Below are 18,144 nucleotides of genomic sequence, written 5' to 3' on the forward strand. Positions count from 1 at the left end.
ACAAAACAAAGGCTAAAACAGTTTATTACCACCAAGCCAGCACTGCAAGAAATGCTAAAGAGACTATTGTGAGAAGAGTTATTAGAGAGAAAGAGAAGAACACAGGCATAAAGAATAAGAATGTCAATAAATAAGTACCTATCAATAATAATGTTAAATGTAAAGGGCTTAAATGCTCCAGTAAAAAGACATAGGGTAGCTGAATGGGTAAGAAAACATGACCCATATATAAGCTGACTACAAGAGACCCACCTTAGAACAAAGACTCACACAGAAGGGAAGGGATGGGAAAAAATAAGCAAATAAAAATGAAAAAAAGCTGGGGTGGCAATACTTATATCTGACAAAATATACTTCAATGTGAAGGCCGTAACAAGAGATAATGAAGGCCACTTCATAATACTAAAGGGATAAATACAACAAGAGGATATAACAATGGTAAACATTTATGTACCAAATATAGGAAAATTCAAAAATATATATTAAAAAATCCTGGAGGATTTCAAGGGAGAAATTGACAGCAACACAATCATAATTGGGGACTTTACACCCCACTGACATCACTGGAGAGTCTGCTAGACAAAAAAAAATCAACAAGGAAAGAGCAATCCTAAACAACACACTAGATCAGATGTAATTAATATTTTCAGAATATTTAACCCCAAAGCTATAGAATATGCATTCTTCTCAAGTGCACATGGGACATTTTCAAAGATAGACCACATGGTTAGGACACAAATTAAGTCTCTCAAGTTCAAGAAGACTGAAATCATATCAAGCATCTTCTCAGATTAAAATGGCATGAAATTAGAAATCAATTAAAACAAACAAACAAAAACACACACAAAAAAACATTCAAGCAGAGGGAGGCTAAATAGCATGCTACTAAATAATGAATGGGTTACGAAGAGATCAAAGAAGAAATAAAAAACATCCTGGAAACAAAGAAAAATGAACACACAACAACCCAAAATCTATGGGACACAGTGAAAGCATTCCTGAGAGGGAAGTTCATATCACTAAAGGCCTACCTAAAAAAAAACAAGAAAAACTTTTCATAGGTTATCTAACCCTACAAGTTAAATAATTAGAAAGAGAATAAGAAAAGCGTATAATAAGTATAAGGAAGGAAATAATAAAGATCAGAGTGGAAATAAATGACATAGAGCCTAAAAAAAAAACCAAAAGACCAACAAAACCAAGAGCCAGTTCTTTGAAAAGATAAGCAAGGTTGAGCCAGACTCAAGAAAAAAGAGAGAGGACCCAAACAACCAAAATCAGAAATGAAAAAGGTGAACAACTGACTCCACAGAAATACAAAAGATTATACAAAAAAACACACGATGAGTGACGGCATTTCAATAAACTGGACAACCTGTATGAAATGGACATATTACTAGAAAAAATACAATCTTCTAAAACTCAATCAGGAAGAATCAGAAAACCCCAATAGGCCGACAACTACTGATGAAATTAAAGCAGTAAAAAAAAAAAAAAATTCCAGTTGGCTTCACAGGGGAATTTCACCAAACATTCAAAGAAGAACTAACACCTATCCTTCTCAAACTATTTCAAAAAATTCAACAGGAAAGAACACTATCAAGGTCTTTTTATGAGGCCAGCATTACCATAATTCCAAAACCAGAGAAAGACACTACAAAGAAAGAGAATTACAGCCCAATATCCCTTATGCTAAAATCCTCAACAAAATTTTAGCAAATCGGATCCAGCAATACATTAAAAAGATCATACACCATGACTAAGTGGGATTTATTCCAGGGATGCAAGGCAGGTATAATATTCTCAAATCAATAAATGTGATATATCAGATAAACAGATTTCAAGACAAAAATCACATGATTTCAATTGTTGCAGAAAAAGCATTCAACAAAATCCAACACCCTTTTTCGATAAAAACTCTCAGTAAACTGGGAATAGGGGGATCATATTTCAACATAATAAAGTCCATATATGACAAACATACAGCCAACATCATACTCAATGGGCAAAAATTAAAACCATTTCCCCTAAGAACAGGAACAATACAGGGATGCCCACTTTCACCACTCCTGTTCAACATTGTACTGGAAGTCCTAGCCATAGTGATCAGAAAAAAAAGAAAAAAAGAAAAGGCATCCAAATTGGAAAAGAGGATGTAAAACTGTCATTATTCACAGATGACATGTTATTGTATTTAGAAAAACCAAAAGACCACCAAAAAAACTACTGGATTTATTAAATGAATTCGGCAATGTAGACAGAGACAAAATTAACACCCAGAAATCACTGGCATTTTTATACAATAATAAAGAATTCTCAGAAAGAGAACCAAAAAAAAAAACACAACAATCCCATTTACCATTGCAACAACAACAACAAAAAAATAAGATATTTAGGAATCAATTTAACCAAGGAGGTAAAAGACCTGTACTCTACAGGACACTGAAAAAGAGAAGAAGATATAAACAAAGTAGAAGAATATACTGTGTTCATGGATTGGTAGAATTTAACATAATTAAAATGTCCAAACTACCCAAAGCAAGCTATAGATTCAATGTAATCCCTATTAAAATACCAATGGAATATTTCATAGATCTAAAACAAACACTCCAAAAATTTATATGGAACCAAAACATACCTCGATTGGCAGCAGCAACCTTGAGAAAGAAGAACAAAGTTGGAGGGGTCACAATATCAGATATCAAGTTATACTACAAAGCCACTGTAATCAAAAGATCCTGGGACTAGGACAAGAATAGGAGTACAGACCAATGGAACAGAACAGAGAACCCAGAAATCGACCCAAGTCATTACGCTCAATTAATATTTGACAATGGAGGCAAGAGCATACAATGAAGTCAAGACAGACTCCTCAAAAAAGTGGTTTTAGGAAAATTGGACAGGTGCATATAAAAAAATGAAACTAGACTATCAGCTTACATCATACACAAGAATAAACTCAAAATGGATAAAAGATTTAAATGTAAGTTGTGAAACCATAAAAATCTTAGAAGAAACCATAGGCAGAAAAACCTCAGACATTGCTCATAACAATGTTTAGGGATACATCGCCTAGGGCCGTGGTCGGCAAACTGCGGCTCGGGAGCCACATGCGACTCTTTGGCCCCTTGAGTGTGGCTCTTCCACAAAATACCACGGCCTGGGTGAGTCTATTTTGAAGAAGTGGTGTTAGAAGAATTTTAAGTTTAAAAAATTTGGTTCTCAAAAGAAATTTCAATCGTTGTACTGTTGACATTTGGCTCTGTTGACTAATGAGTTTGCCGACCACTGGCCTAGGGCAAAGGAAACTAAGGAGAAAATAAATAAATGGGACTACATAAAAATAAAAAAGCTTCTACACAGCAAAAGAAACCGTCAACAAAATGAAAAGAGAGCCCACTGCATGGGAGAACATATTTGCCAATGATATATCTGATAAGTGTTAATTTCCAAAATATGTATGGAACTCATATAACTTAACTAAATGAAGAGTAACAATCCAATTGAAAATAGGCAAAGGACCTAAATAGACACTTCTCCAAAGTGGACATACAGATAAATGGCTAAGAGACATATGAAAAAATGCTCAAAGTCACTGATCATCAGAGAGATGCAAATTAAAATGACAATGAAGTATCACCTCATACATGTCAGAATGGCTACCATCAACACAACAAATGACAAGTGCTGGGTAGGACGTGGAGAAAGGTAACCCTAGTACTTTGCTGTTGGGAATGCAGACTGGTGCAGCCATTATGGAAAACAGTATGGAGTTTCCTCAAAAAATTAAAATGGAACTGCCATTTGACTCAGTGATCCCACTTATAAGAATATATCCTAAGAAACCCGAAACACCAATCAAAAAGAATGTATGCACCCTTATGTTCACAGCGGCACAATACAATAGCTAAGATCTGGAAACAGCCCAAGTGCCCATCAGAAGATGAGTGGATAAAAAAGCTATGGTACAATTACACCATGGAACACTATGCATCAGTAAAAAGGAAGGATCCAATGAACAAAATAAACTAATGAATAAAATAGATACAGATTCATAGAAGCACGGAGCAGACTACTGAATCTCAGAAGGAATGCAGGGGTGGTTGGGTGGGTGGGTAGAGATCAAACAAAGAACTTGTATGCATAAATGTATAACCCATGGACACAGACAGTAGTGTGGTGAAGGCCTGGCATAGGGGGAAGGCTAGAAGAGGTCAATGGGGGAGAAAGGGAAACAAGTGTAATACTTTCAACAATAAATTTTTTTTTAATGTACTATGGCCTGGCCCGTGTGGCTCAGTGGTTGAGCATCAAATGACCCATGAACCAAGAGGTCATGAGTTTGATTTCCAGTCAGAGCACATACTCAGGTGCAGGCTCGATCCCCAGTTCAGGAGGTAGCTGATCGATGTTTCTCTCTCATTGATGATTCTCTCTATCCCTTCTCTATAAATAAAACATATTTTTTAAATGTATTATGTAGGTTGAGGAAGTAATTACATTTCCCTTCAGAAAAGAGTAACTTTTATACAGTTACTAAATTATAAAACTCAGGCTAAGAGGTAGAAAAGAGATAAACAACAAGACCCTGGCTCAAGGAGCTCACTGTTTGGGGAGGGGAAAATATACATATGTGAATAAATTAAAAAGCAGTATGCTGACTATAGTAAGGAGCCAGTGCAATAATGAAAGCATCAGTAGATGGGTAGAAGTACACAAAGTCTCCCTAGGAGAGGTGTTGTCTGAGTTAAATTCTGAAAGGTGAATTCGAATCTGTCAGGTAGTCAATGGGGGAACTAACAGGGATTAAGGCTCAGTGGTTTATTAAAACATCGATATGCAGTTCAATAGCAGATTAGAACAGGGAACTGGGACATGAGATTATAGAAGGTAGAAACAATTTCATGAAGTGTGTGTTCTGTCACCTAAAAACACATGCATTTAATAATGTAAACAAGTGGTTTCAGAATGTAAGGGCCAATAAAAAACCTTGGGAGGGACCAACACAGATAGCCAACTTCTTATTTTGCCAAGTATGGACATAAAAAGAATGTTTTTAACTACTAAATAATAATCTTAACTAACCAAAAAATGAATCAACAAATAAATATCTGACTAAATAAGTAAAATTAAATAAAAATGAAAAACTATCTGAATTTATTTTTCTTTCAACCGAGGCTGAGTACTGTAATACTTTGCAACCAATCAATACTAGTACTAGACCAGGATATGAAAACCCTGCTTAAATCCACAGACTTGTATTTTAAGATGAATCTTGACAGCAGTGTAGAGAATGAATTATAACAGCAAAACTAGACATAACAAAAACTAAGAGAACAGATAAAAGCTTATTCTAGCTGTCCAGGAGAGAAAGGGAACCGGGCTGAGTCAGGGCAGTAACCATGAGAATGGGTAAGTGTGATCAGAGACAATATTAATTTATGAGGTAGAGCCAAGAGTGGCATCTAATTGGGTTTAAAGGTTGCAAAAGAAAGAGTGTTTATAGCTTCAGTGGCAAGACTCCTTCATACACAAAAGAACACGCTTTCTCACAGAAATTAGATCTAGTGGGAGCAGAAAGATGAGTAATAAGCAGGCAGAATTTGAAGTGGCTCTCAGTAAAGTTCTAGCTGCGATAATGAACTGAGGTATCAATATCAAGGTACTACAACTAAGAGTGTGGATGAGATCACCGGATGTGGACTGAAGAGAAGAGGATTCAATGACTTCCTTCTTTCCCTCGGTAACTGTTTACTGGGCACCTAAGATGGGCTAGGCACTGTTGCAGGTGATGCACACAGAGCAGTGAGCATACAAATTCCCTGCCCTTGCGAAGCAGAAGAGCAGCAAGACCAGCCTTCCACTTAGAAAGGATCCCTCTGGCTGCTTTGTTGAAAACAGACAGTAGAAGGGCAAGAGCAGAGGCAGAGAGAGAGAGACAACAATCTACCCTAGAAATGGTGGTGGCTTGGATCAAGTTGGTAATAGTGAAGTTGCCAGGAAGGCATCAAATTGAAAATATATTTTGAAGGTATAGCTGGTAATTTGCTGATGGGTGTATGAATGTGAAACTTGTACAAAAGAAAATAGATAAGGTTTCAGGTTGCACTGATTTGAACGTTGGAGTTGCCACTTACTGGGAAAGGGAAGATGCAGGAGAATGGGGTTTGAAGAGAAAGATAATGGCTTCATTTTTGAACACATTCAAACTGAGATTCAGATCACATATAAATTTAAGTTCAGAATTTAGAAAAAAGCTCCGGGATAAAGACAGATATTAAAATAAGAGGCCCAGAAGAAATCAACATTTGAGAGTAGAATAATGAAGGGGCATGAACTGAAAGAAACTAGGAAAATACGTTTGGGAAGGTAGGAATAGAAATAGGAGTGAGTGATGTCATGGAAATAGGAGACAGCTTCAAGGACCAAGTGATCAACAGGTGCAAATGTGGCAGAAAGATCAAATTAAGTATAAACTTGGCAATTTCCTCAAAAATAAGGAGTAAAACCTATTTCTCTGAACAAGGAAAGAAGGAAGAAAAGATGGGTAAGGAGTGAGAAATATGCACAGGTGAGAAGAGGAGGGGAAACTGAAGAAGTCATTTGTGGTGGCCTCTATTCTCTCTATGAAAGAGGGGAAAAGGTCAGGAGAAAAACCATAAAGGGTATCCAGAAAAGATGTCTGAGAAACAAAATAATGTTTACAATCCCAGCTGAGATGGTGGAAGAGGGAGCTGACACAAGCCAAGAGCAAAAGGATGATTGGATGGCAAAGGCCTGAAGACTATTAAAAATGTGTTTATAAAATTTATAGTGACACAAAATCTGTACTCATTTATTCTTCCACTGAGCATATATCTATTCAGTACCTACTATGTGCCAGGCACCATTCTAAGTTCTAAGGAAGGAGAGGAACACAAGAGGGGCAAGGTCTTCTTGAACTTATATTCCAGTATAGCAAAACAGACGTGAACAAGGACAGTTAAACACAAAGCAAATAGTCAGAAGTGCTACGAAGGAAATCCTTTGATCTGGAATGAGATGGGTGGGAAGGAATGAAATGATGAGATTCCCATCTGTTGGGGATATAGTCCTAATGATGAGGAGTTATGCCAAGATCTGGAAGAATATGTGGCTTTCTAAGGCCACCTGCATGGCTGTGTGTCTTTCTAGATAAGACTGGGATGCTCAAGTGTGAGTCCAGAGAAGGGGACTTGAAGGACTGACTGCCACCGAGGCTTGGTGGGGTGAGAGCAGCCAGATGCCTCAGAGATGAGGACCTGAACAGCTCTGAGACTGCTATGGTGGCAGGGCCAGGTTGGAAGCAATAAAAGAGGCCAGAGGGGCCAACAGGTGGGTGCCAGGTGAGCACACCAAATTTTCTGAATTATCCCCATCTCTACTGCATCTTCATATTGCTTTCAAATCATTAGTTAATTGATGGAAATACTATTGAAGAAGGATCTGTTTAGTCTAAACTATTAGGAAGTACAGACACTTTGATAATCATCAATAAAAATGTAGATTAAGTAATTAAATAGGATTCACGTTACACAGACTTTTAGAAATGCATCTTTCACACCATAGGCGTTCACTGAAGTTTCTAGGATAAATGCTTAAATAAACTTAAAACTTCTATAATAAATAGAGGAATTGCCTTATCAATATCCTCCTCTTCGTCTTCCTCTTCCTCCTCTTCTGAAAAGTCAAGAAGTTTCTTGGCCAGCAGCGGATGCCACTGGAGACACTTCCGCTTTGGTCGTTTTCCAGCCCCTTCTCCTTCTGCTGAATGATCTTTATTTCTATTACTGCCTTTCATTACTGTGACCTGTGGGAAGGGAAAAGGGGAGAGAAACAGAAGTCAAAGTAAATTTGATTACAATTAGTTTATTTAGCTTCCTTAGCTTTAATTGGACTGTAGTTCTATTATTTATTTATTTATTTATTTATTTATTTATTTATTGTTTTCTGTGTTGAATTATAGTTTTAATGACTAAAGGGCCTACCAACTCAGGCGTTTACTGCATTCAGTAAGAATTCTAAGTACATAAATCAAGCATTCATTTTATTGTGCCAAATTAAACTAATAAAATTTGCCTTTTATGAAATCTACTTTCTTGTACTCTGTAACTTCAGAACTCAAAACCCAAATAAAGTATTAGGATGATTACAAATTGCTGTCACCCATTCATAGTTATTCAGGGCAGTGCTCCCAGGGGAGCAGAGGTGCTCACAAAAGGTCCTCTATACCTTCTCTATGGCTCCTATTATAATCTACAGAAATTTTGCATTTTACACTATGATAAATCTGAGACTGAAATTATTATTAAACTAGGGGCCCGGTGCACGAAATTCATGCACTGGGGTTGGGGGTCCCTCAGCCCAACCTGCCCCCTCTCACATACTGGGTGCCCTCAGGGGATGTCCTACTGATGGCTTAGGCCCGCTCCCCACGCTCCTTTGTGGGAGGCAACCGGGCTGATCAGGGGAAGGCACCAGCCCCATCACCCCGCTGCTGCAGCCACTACCAGTCACCACAGCCACCAAGGTGTTTTCATCAACACGGACTCCAGTCCCTTCACCAAGAAAAAATGACAACTTTCTTTAGGCATTTTCAAGATGTGTCTTTCATAGGATATGCATTTTTTTTTTAATCCTCACCTGAGGGTATGTTCCCATTGATTTTTAGAGAGTGTGTTAGAGAGAGGGAGAGACAGAGAGAAACATCAATGTGAGGGGGACACTTTGATTGGTTGCCTCCTGTATAAGCCCTGACCATGGGCGCCAGGCTGGGGGGCATGCAGGGACCCCTGGGCCGCACACAGCGGAGGCCGCCGGGGGTCTCCACACACCCCAGAGGCCAGCAGCCAGCTCCCCATCATGGGCGCCAGGCTGGGGGCGTGGACCCAAACTGCCTCTTGGTGCTGGAGCATTCCCAAGCGGCTGGGGGCACTATGGTGACACGGGATGTTCCCACCCCGCCCCGCCCCCAGCCCCTTGGCTCCTGCACCTATAGGCTCAAAGTGGCCAGGGGGCGTTCTGGGACCCCTGCCACTCAGGACCTAAGCAAGGGGCCTACAGGCTCGGACTGGCCTGGGTCCTGAGAATGTTTGTGGGACCCAGCCCCTTGGCGCCTGCACCCTTAGGCTCCAAGTGGCCAGGGGGCATTCTGGGACCCTGCCGCTCAGGACCTAAGCGCGGGCCTACAGGCTCTGATCGGCCTGGGTCCGGAGGATGTTTATGGGACCCAGGCCGCTCAGGACCTAAGCACAGGCCTACAGGATCTGAGAGGCTTGGGTCTGAAGGATGTTTCCCAGACCCCAGGCTGCTGCAAGTGTTTGGGGGGCGGGAACATTCCCGCGTCGCCATAGCGACGCGGGAATGTTCCCGCCCCGCCAAGGCTCCCAGTGGCCAGGGGGTGTTCTGGGCCCCTGCCACTCAGGACCTAAGCGCGGGCCTACAGGCTCTGAGCAGCCTGGGTCCGGAGGATGTTTACGGGACCCAGGCTGCTCAGCACCCGCATATGCAAATTAACCGCCATCTTGTTCGCTCTGATTGGCTGTGGGCGTAGCGAAGGTGCGGTCAATTTGCATGTTTGTCTATTATTAGGTTAGATAAGATGAATACTTTGTAGGAATAAAATGTTTTGTATTTAAAATAAAACTTTCATAAAATGACACCTTTTGTTGTTGTTAACCCTCACCCGAGGATATTTTTTCTATTGGTTTTCAAAGAGAGGGAGGGGGGAGAGAGAGAGAGAGAAGCACTGATGTGAGAGAGCGACATTGATTGCCTCTCACACATGCCCTGACCTGAGGGTCGAACTTGCAACCCAGGTACATGCCCTTGATGGGGAATGGAACCAGCAACTCTTTGGTGTGCAGGCCAACACTCCAACTACTGAGCAATACCGGGCCAGGACTGACACACATTTGTCAAAAGCGAGTTATGTGCAGCCTCTAAGGACACAGTGCAGGAATACTGTAGTTCAGTCAGTGGAGTGAGTAGCCTCAGTACCCACCTGCAATACACAAATCGCATATCCCTTTGTCTCTCCATTACATACATGCTGCAATCAGTGACAAAGTTTTACTCCCTGGTTTTTTTTCCCCCCTTAATGGGTGATTCGCTGAAACAGCTAGGCAACAGTCAGGCCATGAATGTGACAAAATCTTTTAGGAACCCAAAATTCTACATTACTTTTCAATGACTAAAAAAAGTTTTTCTCATCAATAAAAACAACACATAGATTGTAAAAGTGAAAATAGCATAAAATGAGGTTTACCTAAATCATCATGTCCAGCCCCAAAGTCCAGAGGTAAACAATAAATGTTGAATTTCTTACATACTTTATCACAATGTTTGATTTTTCATTCATGCATTTGAAGTAACAATATACAAATTATGGTTTAAACATACTCATGCAAACATTCAAATAATAAAGTTAAATGCCACCAATTTAAATGGTCATGCTGACAATCAGAAACACAAATGCAATTGCTGAAAACACAGGATAGTGATCTTTTTTGGTCAGTGTAAGTTTGTCTTGGTCCAAATGCTTGAAAAGTAATATCAATAAACTTTTAAGGCCATGTTTCTAAAAATGTTTAGAAACATATAGTTTCAAGATGAACCCAGTTCTCACGCCTTCAAAACAATATGGCATCGGCAAATTTATCCTTCCTTAATTATTTCTGTATTTGGGGGTCATGCTTAGGTCTTCAAATTAAAAATAATAACAATAATAGTAATAATAATGTTCCTTCTAGAACTTGTATGATTTCATCATTTAAAAAATTTAAATATTTGACCTGGAATTCATTCTGACACAAGGAGTGAGGAAGAAAAATAGCTTCTTTTTTTTCTAAATAATAACTTCCAACACCATTTATTAAATAATTCAGGTTTCTCTCATTTCTGTGAAATGCCACTTTTATCCTATCCTAAATTACCACAGGTGTATGAGTCTATTTGTAAATTCTCTTCTGTACTATCAACACCACCACCCCCCTCTTACCTGTCTTGCCTATCCTATCCAATTTTAATATCCTTAAGGACTACATCATTCTGTACCTTTTTAATATAACAAATAAACATAGCCGTTAATATTTTTAAATTTCCTATATCATACTCTTTTCTCTAAGTCAGAGTATCTTGATCATTCTCATTTGGGAATAACTATGTCATATTCCAAAATAAGAATGTATCACAATTTAACCAAATATTCCACTATTGGTGAACATTCAAATTATTTCTTGTGTTGCAATAAAAAATCATCATTTATTAAAATATTTTTCAAATATTTATTTTGATAATAATCCTCATTAATTTATTAAAAGCCATGTCTAGTCAAGAAAACGAGGGAGAGAAAACCATGTTCCTGTGTTTTTTTAAGCAAGAAATTTCTGTTGAATATCTGAAGCAATTACAAGATTTGCATGGCTGCCTCAAGAGTACAAGAAGTTACTGAAAACTCGAAATGGAAATACTTATCTGGTTTGCTCTTAATAAAGGAACAAAGATTTCTTGTGAACTGATGACAGGCCATTTAACAATTCCCATTTTATCTACAAATAAAACTTGGCAAGGGCAACCCAATTTCCAAAAATACCAATGTTATATATAGAGAAGAGGAAATGGTTATTTTTGTGGTGTATTAATCACTTCAGAATGAACTGCTTGAGTGATAATTAAACCCATACTCGAAGGCCCAATATTTTATGAGAAAACTTTTTTTAAAGTAAAATTTACTTTTTAAAAATTTATTGATTTTAGAGAGAGCAAAAGGGAGAGAGAAACATCAATTTGTTGCTCTACTTATTTATGCATTTACTGGTTGGTTACTGTATGTGACCTAACTGGGAACTGAACCCAAAATCTTGGTGTATTGGGAGGACACTCAAGCCAACTGAGCTACCCAGTCAGGGCCACATCACACATTTTTATTATTTTTTTAGAAAATATATTTTATTGATTTTTTACAGAGAGGAATGGAGAGGGATAGAGAGTTAGAAACATCGATGAAGAGAGAAACATTGATCAGCTGCCTCCTGCACACCCCCTGCCGGGGATGTGCCCGCAACCAAGGTACATGCCCTTTAACAGAATCGAACCTGGGACCCTTCAGTCCGCAGGCCGAGGCTCTATCCACTGAGCCAAACCGTTTAGGGCCACATCACACATTTTTAAAGAGTAACAGAAATCAATGGGAATCTATAAGTTGTTATCAACTAGTGAGGTCAAAGTGATTGTTAATGCCTAGAGAAAAATATATCATTTAGCCTTAAGGATTTTTATTATGCTATTTCATTTATGTGTGAATGTGTTTAAGTATATGTGGCTTTTTGTCTGTATAGATAATTTCAATATTCAAACAGAAAATAGATATCCAGAATCAAATTAATGGATAGTGGGTGTGGTTTTGGATTTAAAATAATTACATTAACCACTCCCACACCTACCCCTACTGTTCTACTTCTTAGCATGCAGCTGACACGCCACATAAATACTATATATCTCTTCTATACTCCCCAAATTAAACTGTCCTTTCCCAGAAATATGCTAGAAAGATTTTGTATTGCTAATAACACCATATTTTACCTTAAATAACAATTATTTGGATATTCCCTACCTCCAGTACTAGGCCTTTTTTTTTTTTTCTTTAAGATATATTTTATTGATTTTTTACAGTGAGGAAGGGAGAGGGATAAGAGAGTTAGAAACATGGATGAGAGAGTAACATCGATCAGCTGCTTCCTGCACACCTCCTACTGGGGATGTGCCCACAACTAAGGTACATGCCCTTGACCGGAATCAAACCTGGGACCTTTCAGTCCACAGGCCAACGCTCTATCCACCGAGCCAAACCAGTTAGGGCGGCCTTTTTCTTAATGATCCAAGACTTTATTTATCTTCATGAGTTCAGAAGCATCCTGGCTCACCAGAACATCAAGATCAGTGTCAAAAGGGTTGTCCTAAGCAACTATATGAACTTCCATGCTGAATTTTCACAATAATTCACTATTATTATACACTAGAATGGTTTCAAAATTAATCCCCATCTCTCTCATTCTCCTGAATTCAGATATTATTCCCTGAGTGGGGAAAAGAGGGTGGTTGGGAGAGGCTGAAAATTGCTTATCACTAATATGCAGGCCAAGGTGGCACGTGGTCTGTGAGAACTACATGGACTTTGGAAGAAATAAGGATGACAAACCTAGCACAGTGCCTAGAACACAATAAGCATGGAATAAGTATTTTTAGCCTGAATGAAAGATGAATAAATTGGAGAGAGTATACCTCAGACAAAATAGTCAAGGAAAGTATAACTGATCTAATTAATGGCAATGAAATATTTCAAACTACTAACAGTAAACTTTAATCATTTAGTTATCTAATTACATTTAAATTCCCTATGGATCTATTTTCAAAGTGTTAAAAGAAGGCAAAAGATGCCAAAACTGGTTTGGCTCAGTGGATAGAGCGTCGGCCTGCGGACTGAAAGGTCCCAGGTTCGATTCCGGTCAAGGGCATGTACCTTGGTTGCGGGCACATCCCCAGTAGGGGGTGTGCAAGAGGCAGCTGATGGATGATTCTCTCTCATCGATGTTTCTAACTCTCTATCCCTCTCTCTTCCTCTCTGTAAAAAATCAATAAAATATACTTTTTTTAAAAAAAGAAGGCAAAAGAGTGGGGAAAATTATGTTCCTGATTATCATTCAGATGTAATGAGAGAAGAATGCATGAAAAGTTGAATAAGACCAGGGCAAAGAAGGCAGAATATTGAGACTTAACCTTATCACTCACCTTATTTCAACAATGAGGAAGAGAAAAAATAGTTAATTTCTGATAGTAACAGAGAACTACCCTGGAATTATTTGACATTAAAACCCCCACAGATTGTAAAGTTTGGCTTCTTATTCTTGAACAAGAGCATATTAAGCAAACAATCTATATGAAATAAATGAAGCAATTGACAGATTTTATTCAAAAGGGATCACTGGTCCATTCTATACTGCAATTCTAGAATAACTGAAGTCAGGTTATTTAACTATCAGTGGACTCTACTTGAAAAAACTCTGTATCAAATTATGTTGTTAAAATTGTCAAATGATGGAGGCCGAAGGCCCCTATCCAAAATATTGAATATTCATTTATCTTATAAAAACAAACCAACCCATGTGTGCCCCCTCTCTGTGCCAGGATGAGCAATTAGATACTCACTGTACTGAATTAAATTTAAGTCAACTTAGTGATAAATTAGAAAAAATACAGCAAGCCCATTCATGAAGAACTCTACTGAGCTCAATCTTCATGAGAAATTTAAAGAAGAAATATCATAGAAGAAACAATACAAAGCAAGCACCTCATTTAACAAAAGAAAAAAATGGACACTAGAGTCTGGCAGGCCTCATTTAGAATTCTGCTTCTGCCATTAACTACTTGTTATAAAGTTATTAATCTTTCTGGTCCTTCCTCATATATTAAAACTGAATAGCCACTCTACTGTGAGAACACTTTTTATATAATAGCAAGTACAGACACTCAAGGTTAGTAAATTCTCCCTTTACCCACAGCTTTGTAGAGGGAGTATGGGTTTAACTGGCAGCATCTGATCCCTGAGCTCAGCCCAAAATGCTGTTCAGGAGAGCATAGATGTCTCCCATGTACAGTGGCCTCTAGTCTCAAAAACTGAAAAAGAAAAATGGAAAGTTTCCTTCTCTTTAAGTGATTTTAGTCAGAAACAGTGCTTTGGCATAGTCACATATTTTGTGAATAAGATCCTCTTAGTCTATCATCTTGTCTTATAACTTAGGCAAACAGTACACTCAATCTTTAAAACATTGTGTGAACTTAACAGTGTCACAGGAATATTTTAGAGTTTAAACTGTTTCCTAAATGGCCAATAAAATACCATTTAAATCATATGAATGAAAATTCAGATGCAATGAGACAGGTTAAGGTAGAACCACACATTCTAACCACAAGTAAGGTCTCTTCTGGGTCCAACTAAGATTACAAAGCTTCACAGCTTTCTCAGGTCTACAAAGAGGATGAAAAAAAAAAAAAAGTCCAAAGAAATGGTGACAAAGTGGTAGCCCTAGAGCTTCCAGGTAAATTAGACCAACCTACTTAAAATCTTCCAAGAGTCCTGCTGCTTTCAAGACACTCCTTGCTTTCAATCTTTCAGGGTGTCGTGCTGACAAAGAGGCTGGCAAACACCCCAACTCTGAAGTCTTGCTCACCCTAAAATTCTCCCGTTCTCTGTCCAAGTTCTTCTCATCCTCCAACACTTGGGTCCCATATCCCTTCCCCTCTAAAGCTTTCTGTGAAAATCTTAAGTCAAAATTTCTTGAACTTTGTATTCGACGTGGTTAGCACTCACCATAGTGTTTTAGTTTTAAGTATCCCCCTGCCCCGCAACAGACTGGAACTTCTAGAGGGGAGGTACCATGGTTTCTTCCCTTTCTGTCCCAGTGCTTAGTTAGCACTGACTCAGGTACATAGCAGTCCCTGAAAAAGGAACTTACTGGCTTTTAATTTCCTCACCTAACCTTTACTACACGTAACAACGTCCCAGAGTGACGTGTTTCTAATAATAATTTAAAAACACTACTAATACAGTCAATATTTATCAAAAACTAGTTGCTAAATATTTAATATTCATTATCTCATTTATTCTCATAAGAGCACGCTGAGGCAGGTACTACTCTGAGTCCCAGATGAAGAAGCTGAGGGTAACTTGCCTATAGTCACAAACAGCAGAGTAGGAGCCTGAACCAGGGAGCCTAACTCAAGAGCCCAAATGCTTGCCAAGGACAAGGAGCTCTAATAGAAAGCCTCCCACCCGTTGACTCTCCAGGCATCTCCCATGGACCAGAGCTTATGGGCCATGGAAATACCTCCAGAGAGCACGGAGGGGGCTGGAAAGTGAACGCTTTCAGGGCACAGGAGAAAAGCAAGCGCACATCGGTGATGACTTCAAGTGACAACTTAGATTAACTTCAAACTCTTTGAATGTAAAAGCCCTACAAGTGCTAATCATTATTTATTGTAATTCTAATGAAAATTCTAAATTGTAAAAAGATTAAATGAAAAATATCTAATTCAATAAAGTAATACTCTCCTTTTAGAAGCAATTCAGCCACTCTATTCATGCACCGAGTGTCTTTATATGGGCTCTTTATTGAAAAGCAGTGGCTCTTCAAGTTGCAACTTTAACTCTGTCAAGATGTTATCTATATGCTCTTCATGAATACTAATAAGGCACCGGTATTCAAAGAAGGGCTTAGCTGTGCTGGCTGTTCCAGTCCCTGTGCCCTTAACTCATGAAGGAACATATATTTTATGATCTCCAATACTTACACTCCCTGATATTTAGTCTTGGGGGAGCTTAACATGGTTCTCAAAAATGCCTGCTGCCTTAGACCACAGATAGAGACAACAGCCACTTTGAAAGAGATCTGGCACCAAAAGAGGTGGCTTAGGAAGGAATAAGCTATTTACAAAGAGAATTCAGTAACAGGCTGCACATGTTTCCCACTAGACTAGACCACAACTCCCCACTCCACCCTGCAAAAGGCCAACTTTCTGTTTTCCTATAATTTTATGGTGGTCTTTGCATTCTTAATCAGAAAGTCGCCACATTCTTATTCTTCAACAGGCCTAGCCCCCTCTTTTAGTTTCCAAATTAAGAAGGGTTTTGATGCACTTATTACATGGTGAGGATACAATTATCACAATGACAAGAATCTGAAGCACAAGAATACAAGCCCATGGGAGTCTCTTTCTCACTTTCTCTCATCGCAGTGGAACATATATTTATTGGTGACCTGGTAAGCTATGTACTGTGGGTGTTAAGTGTCCATCCAGCCTTACCTCCCATTCAACTCACCTCCCACCGCTGCTCTCCTGTCAGGCTGGTTTCTGCCCTGTTAGCCACACCGGCCCTGTGCTGTGGCACTGTCTTTCCCCTGCTCTCTCAGACCTGCACACTGTAGGTCTCATGTTCTAGGCAAGGCTCTCTGAACTCCCATTTCTAAAAAACTGTCTTTATTTGCCCCAGCTCTGTGTCTTTCCCTCCTGAGCACCTTTTCTGACTACCCACTTTTAATAGCTGTGCCATATCTTTTGACTATTGGATTGTATGACAATTATCATTTTTATGTACAATATATGCATAATAATATCATGTGAATTCCTCCTGCAGAGACTCTTGAGGGTAATGAATGTGCCAGGTGCTTTTTTTCTGGATCTGTCAGAGCACATCACTGTGCTAGGTGCTGCTCACATATGTGAGGAAGTGAATATAGAAACAATAGTTTGATTTCTTATTATACACTTTTATGTTGTTTTGCTAGAAGGCAGACCAGATATAAGGCTTGAAAAGAAAATATGCAGAGAAGGAAAAGTAAGAACCTAGGAAGGACTGTTCAGAAGGGGAGGGGAGAGAGAACAAAAACAGGCAAAATGACAAGGCGATGTAATAAATATAATGAAATCTAAGTCACCTCCACACAACAGCTGTCAGTACTAGTCTAAAAAGATGTTCCAGTAGCTTTATTCCTTTTTCTGGTTATTTGTCAATAAATCTCATTATTCTCTCAAAATAGGATATCACGGTACCACCTTCAGCTCTCTAGCTCTCCTTTCCTTTCATAATTGGTCTGCTAATAAACACGAACTCTGAACTCAACCAATCATTTTTCTTCTCTAGGTCCATCTCCAGCACTACAAAGTTTCCAATCTCAGGTTGGCTTTAGTGTTAGTTGAAAATAAGCGGATGAACAAAATAGGTCCAGAGACACGCAGTCCCACAGTGCCCATGATAAATTCTCAATTTCTTCTCAACACCTATTGATGATGATGAGTGAGGATAATAATTTTTATTAAAACATATAATCATCTATATCTATCTATCTATCTATCTATCTATCTATCTATCTATCTATCTATCTATCTATCTAAAAGCCTAAGCAACCATTCAACCATTTGACCAGTCGCTATGAGGCACACTGAACAGTAGGGAGGCGGGAGGGGGGGCGATGCTTAATGCAGGAGCTGCCCCCTGGTGGTCAGTGCACTCCCACCACGGGAGCTATGCTCAGCTGACCCACGGGTGTCAGACACCCGGCTCATGGCTGG

General features: G+C 38.9%; 1 protein-coding gene across 13 annotated transcripts in view; it reads right to left on the reverse strand.

Moving 5' to 3' along the window:
• Nucleotides 1–18,144, reverse strand: part of BBX (BBX high mobility group box domain containing) — a 299,144-nt gene that overhangs the window by 101,175 nt on the left and 179,825 nt on the right. For all 13 annotated transcript variants that reach the window (XM_079766288.1, XM_079766287.1, XM_079766284.1 and 10 more), the window contains one exon: nucleotides 7,658–7,828. In XM_079766288.1, coding sequence (XP_079622414.1) covers nucleotides 7,658–7,819 — 162 coding nt within the window. In that variant the 5' untranslated portion in view covers nucleotides 7,820–7,828. The remainder of the gene's footprint in view (nucleotides 1–7,657; nucleotides 7,829–18,144) is intronic.

The sequence above is a fragment of the Cnephaeus nilssonii genome (genome assembly GCF_951640355.1).
Source record: "Cnephaeus nilssonii genome assembly, chromosome: 3".
NCBI lineage: Eukaryota > Metazoa > Chordata > Mammalia > Chiroptera > Vespertilionidae > Cnephaeus > Cnephaeus nilssonii.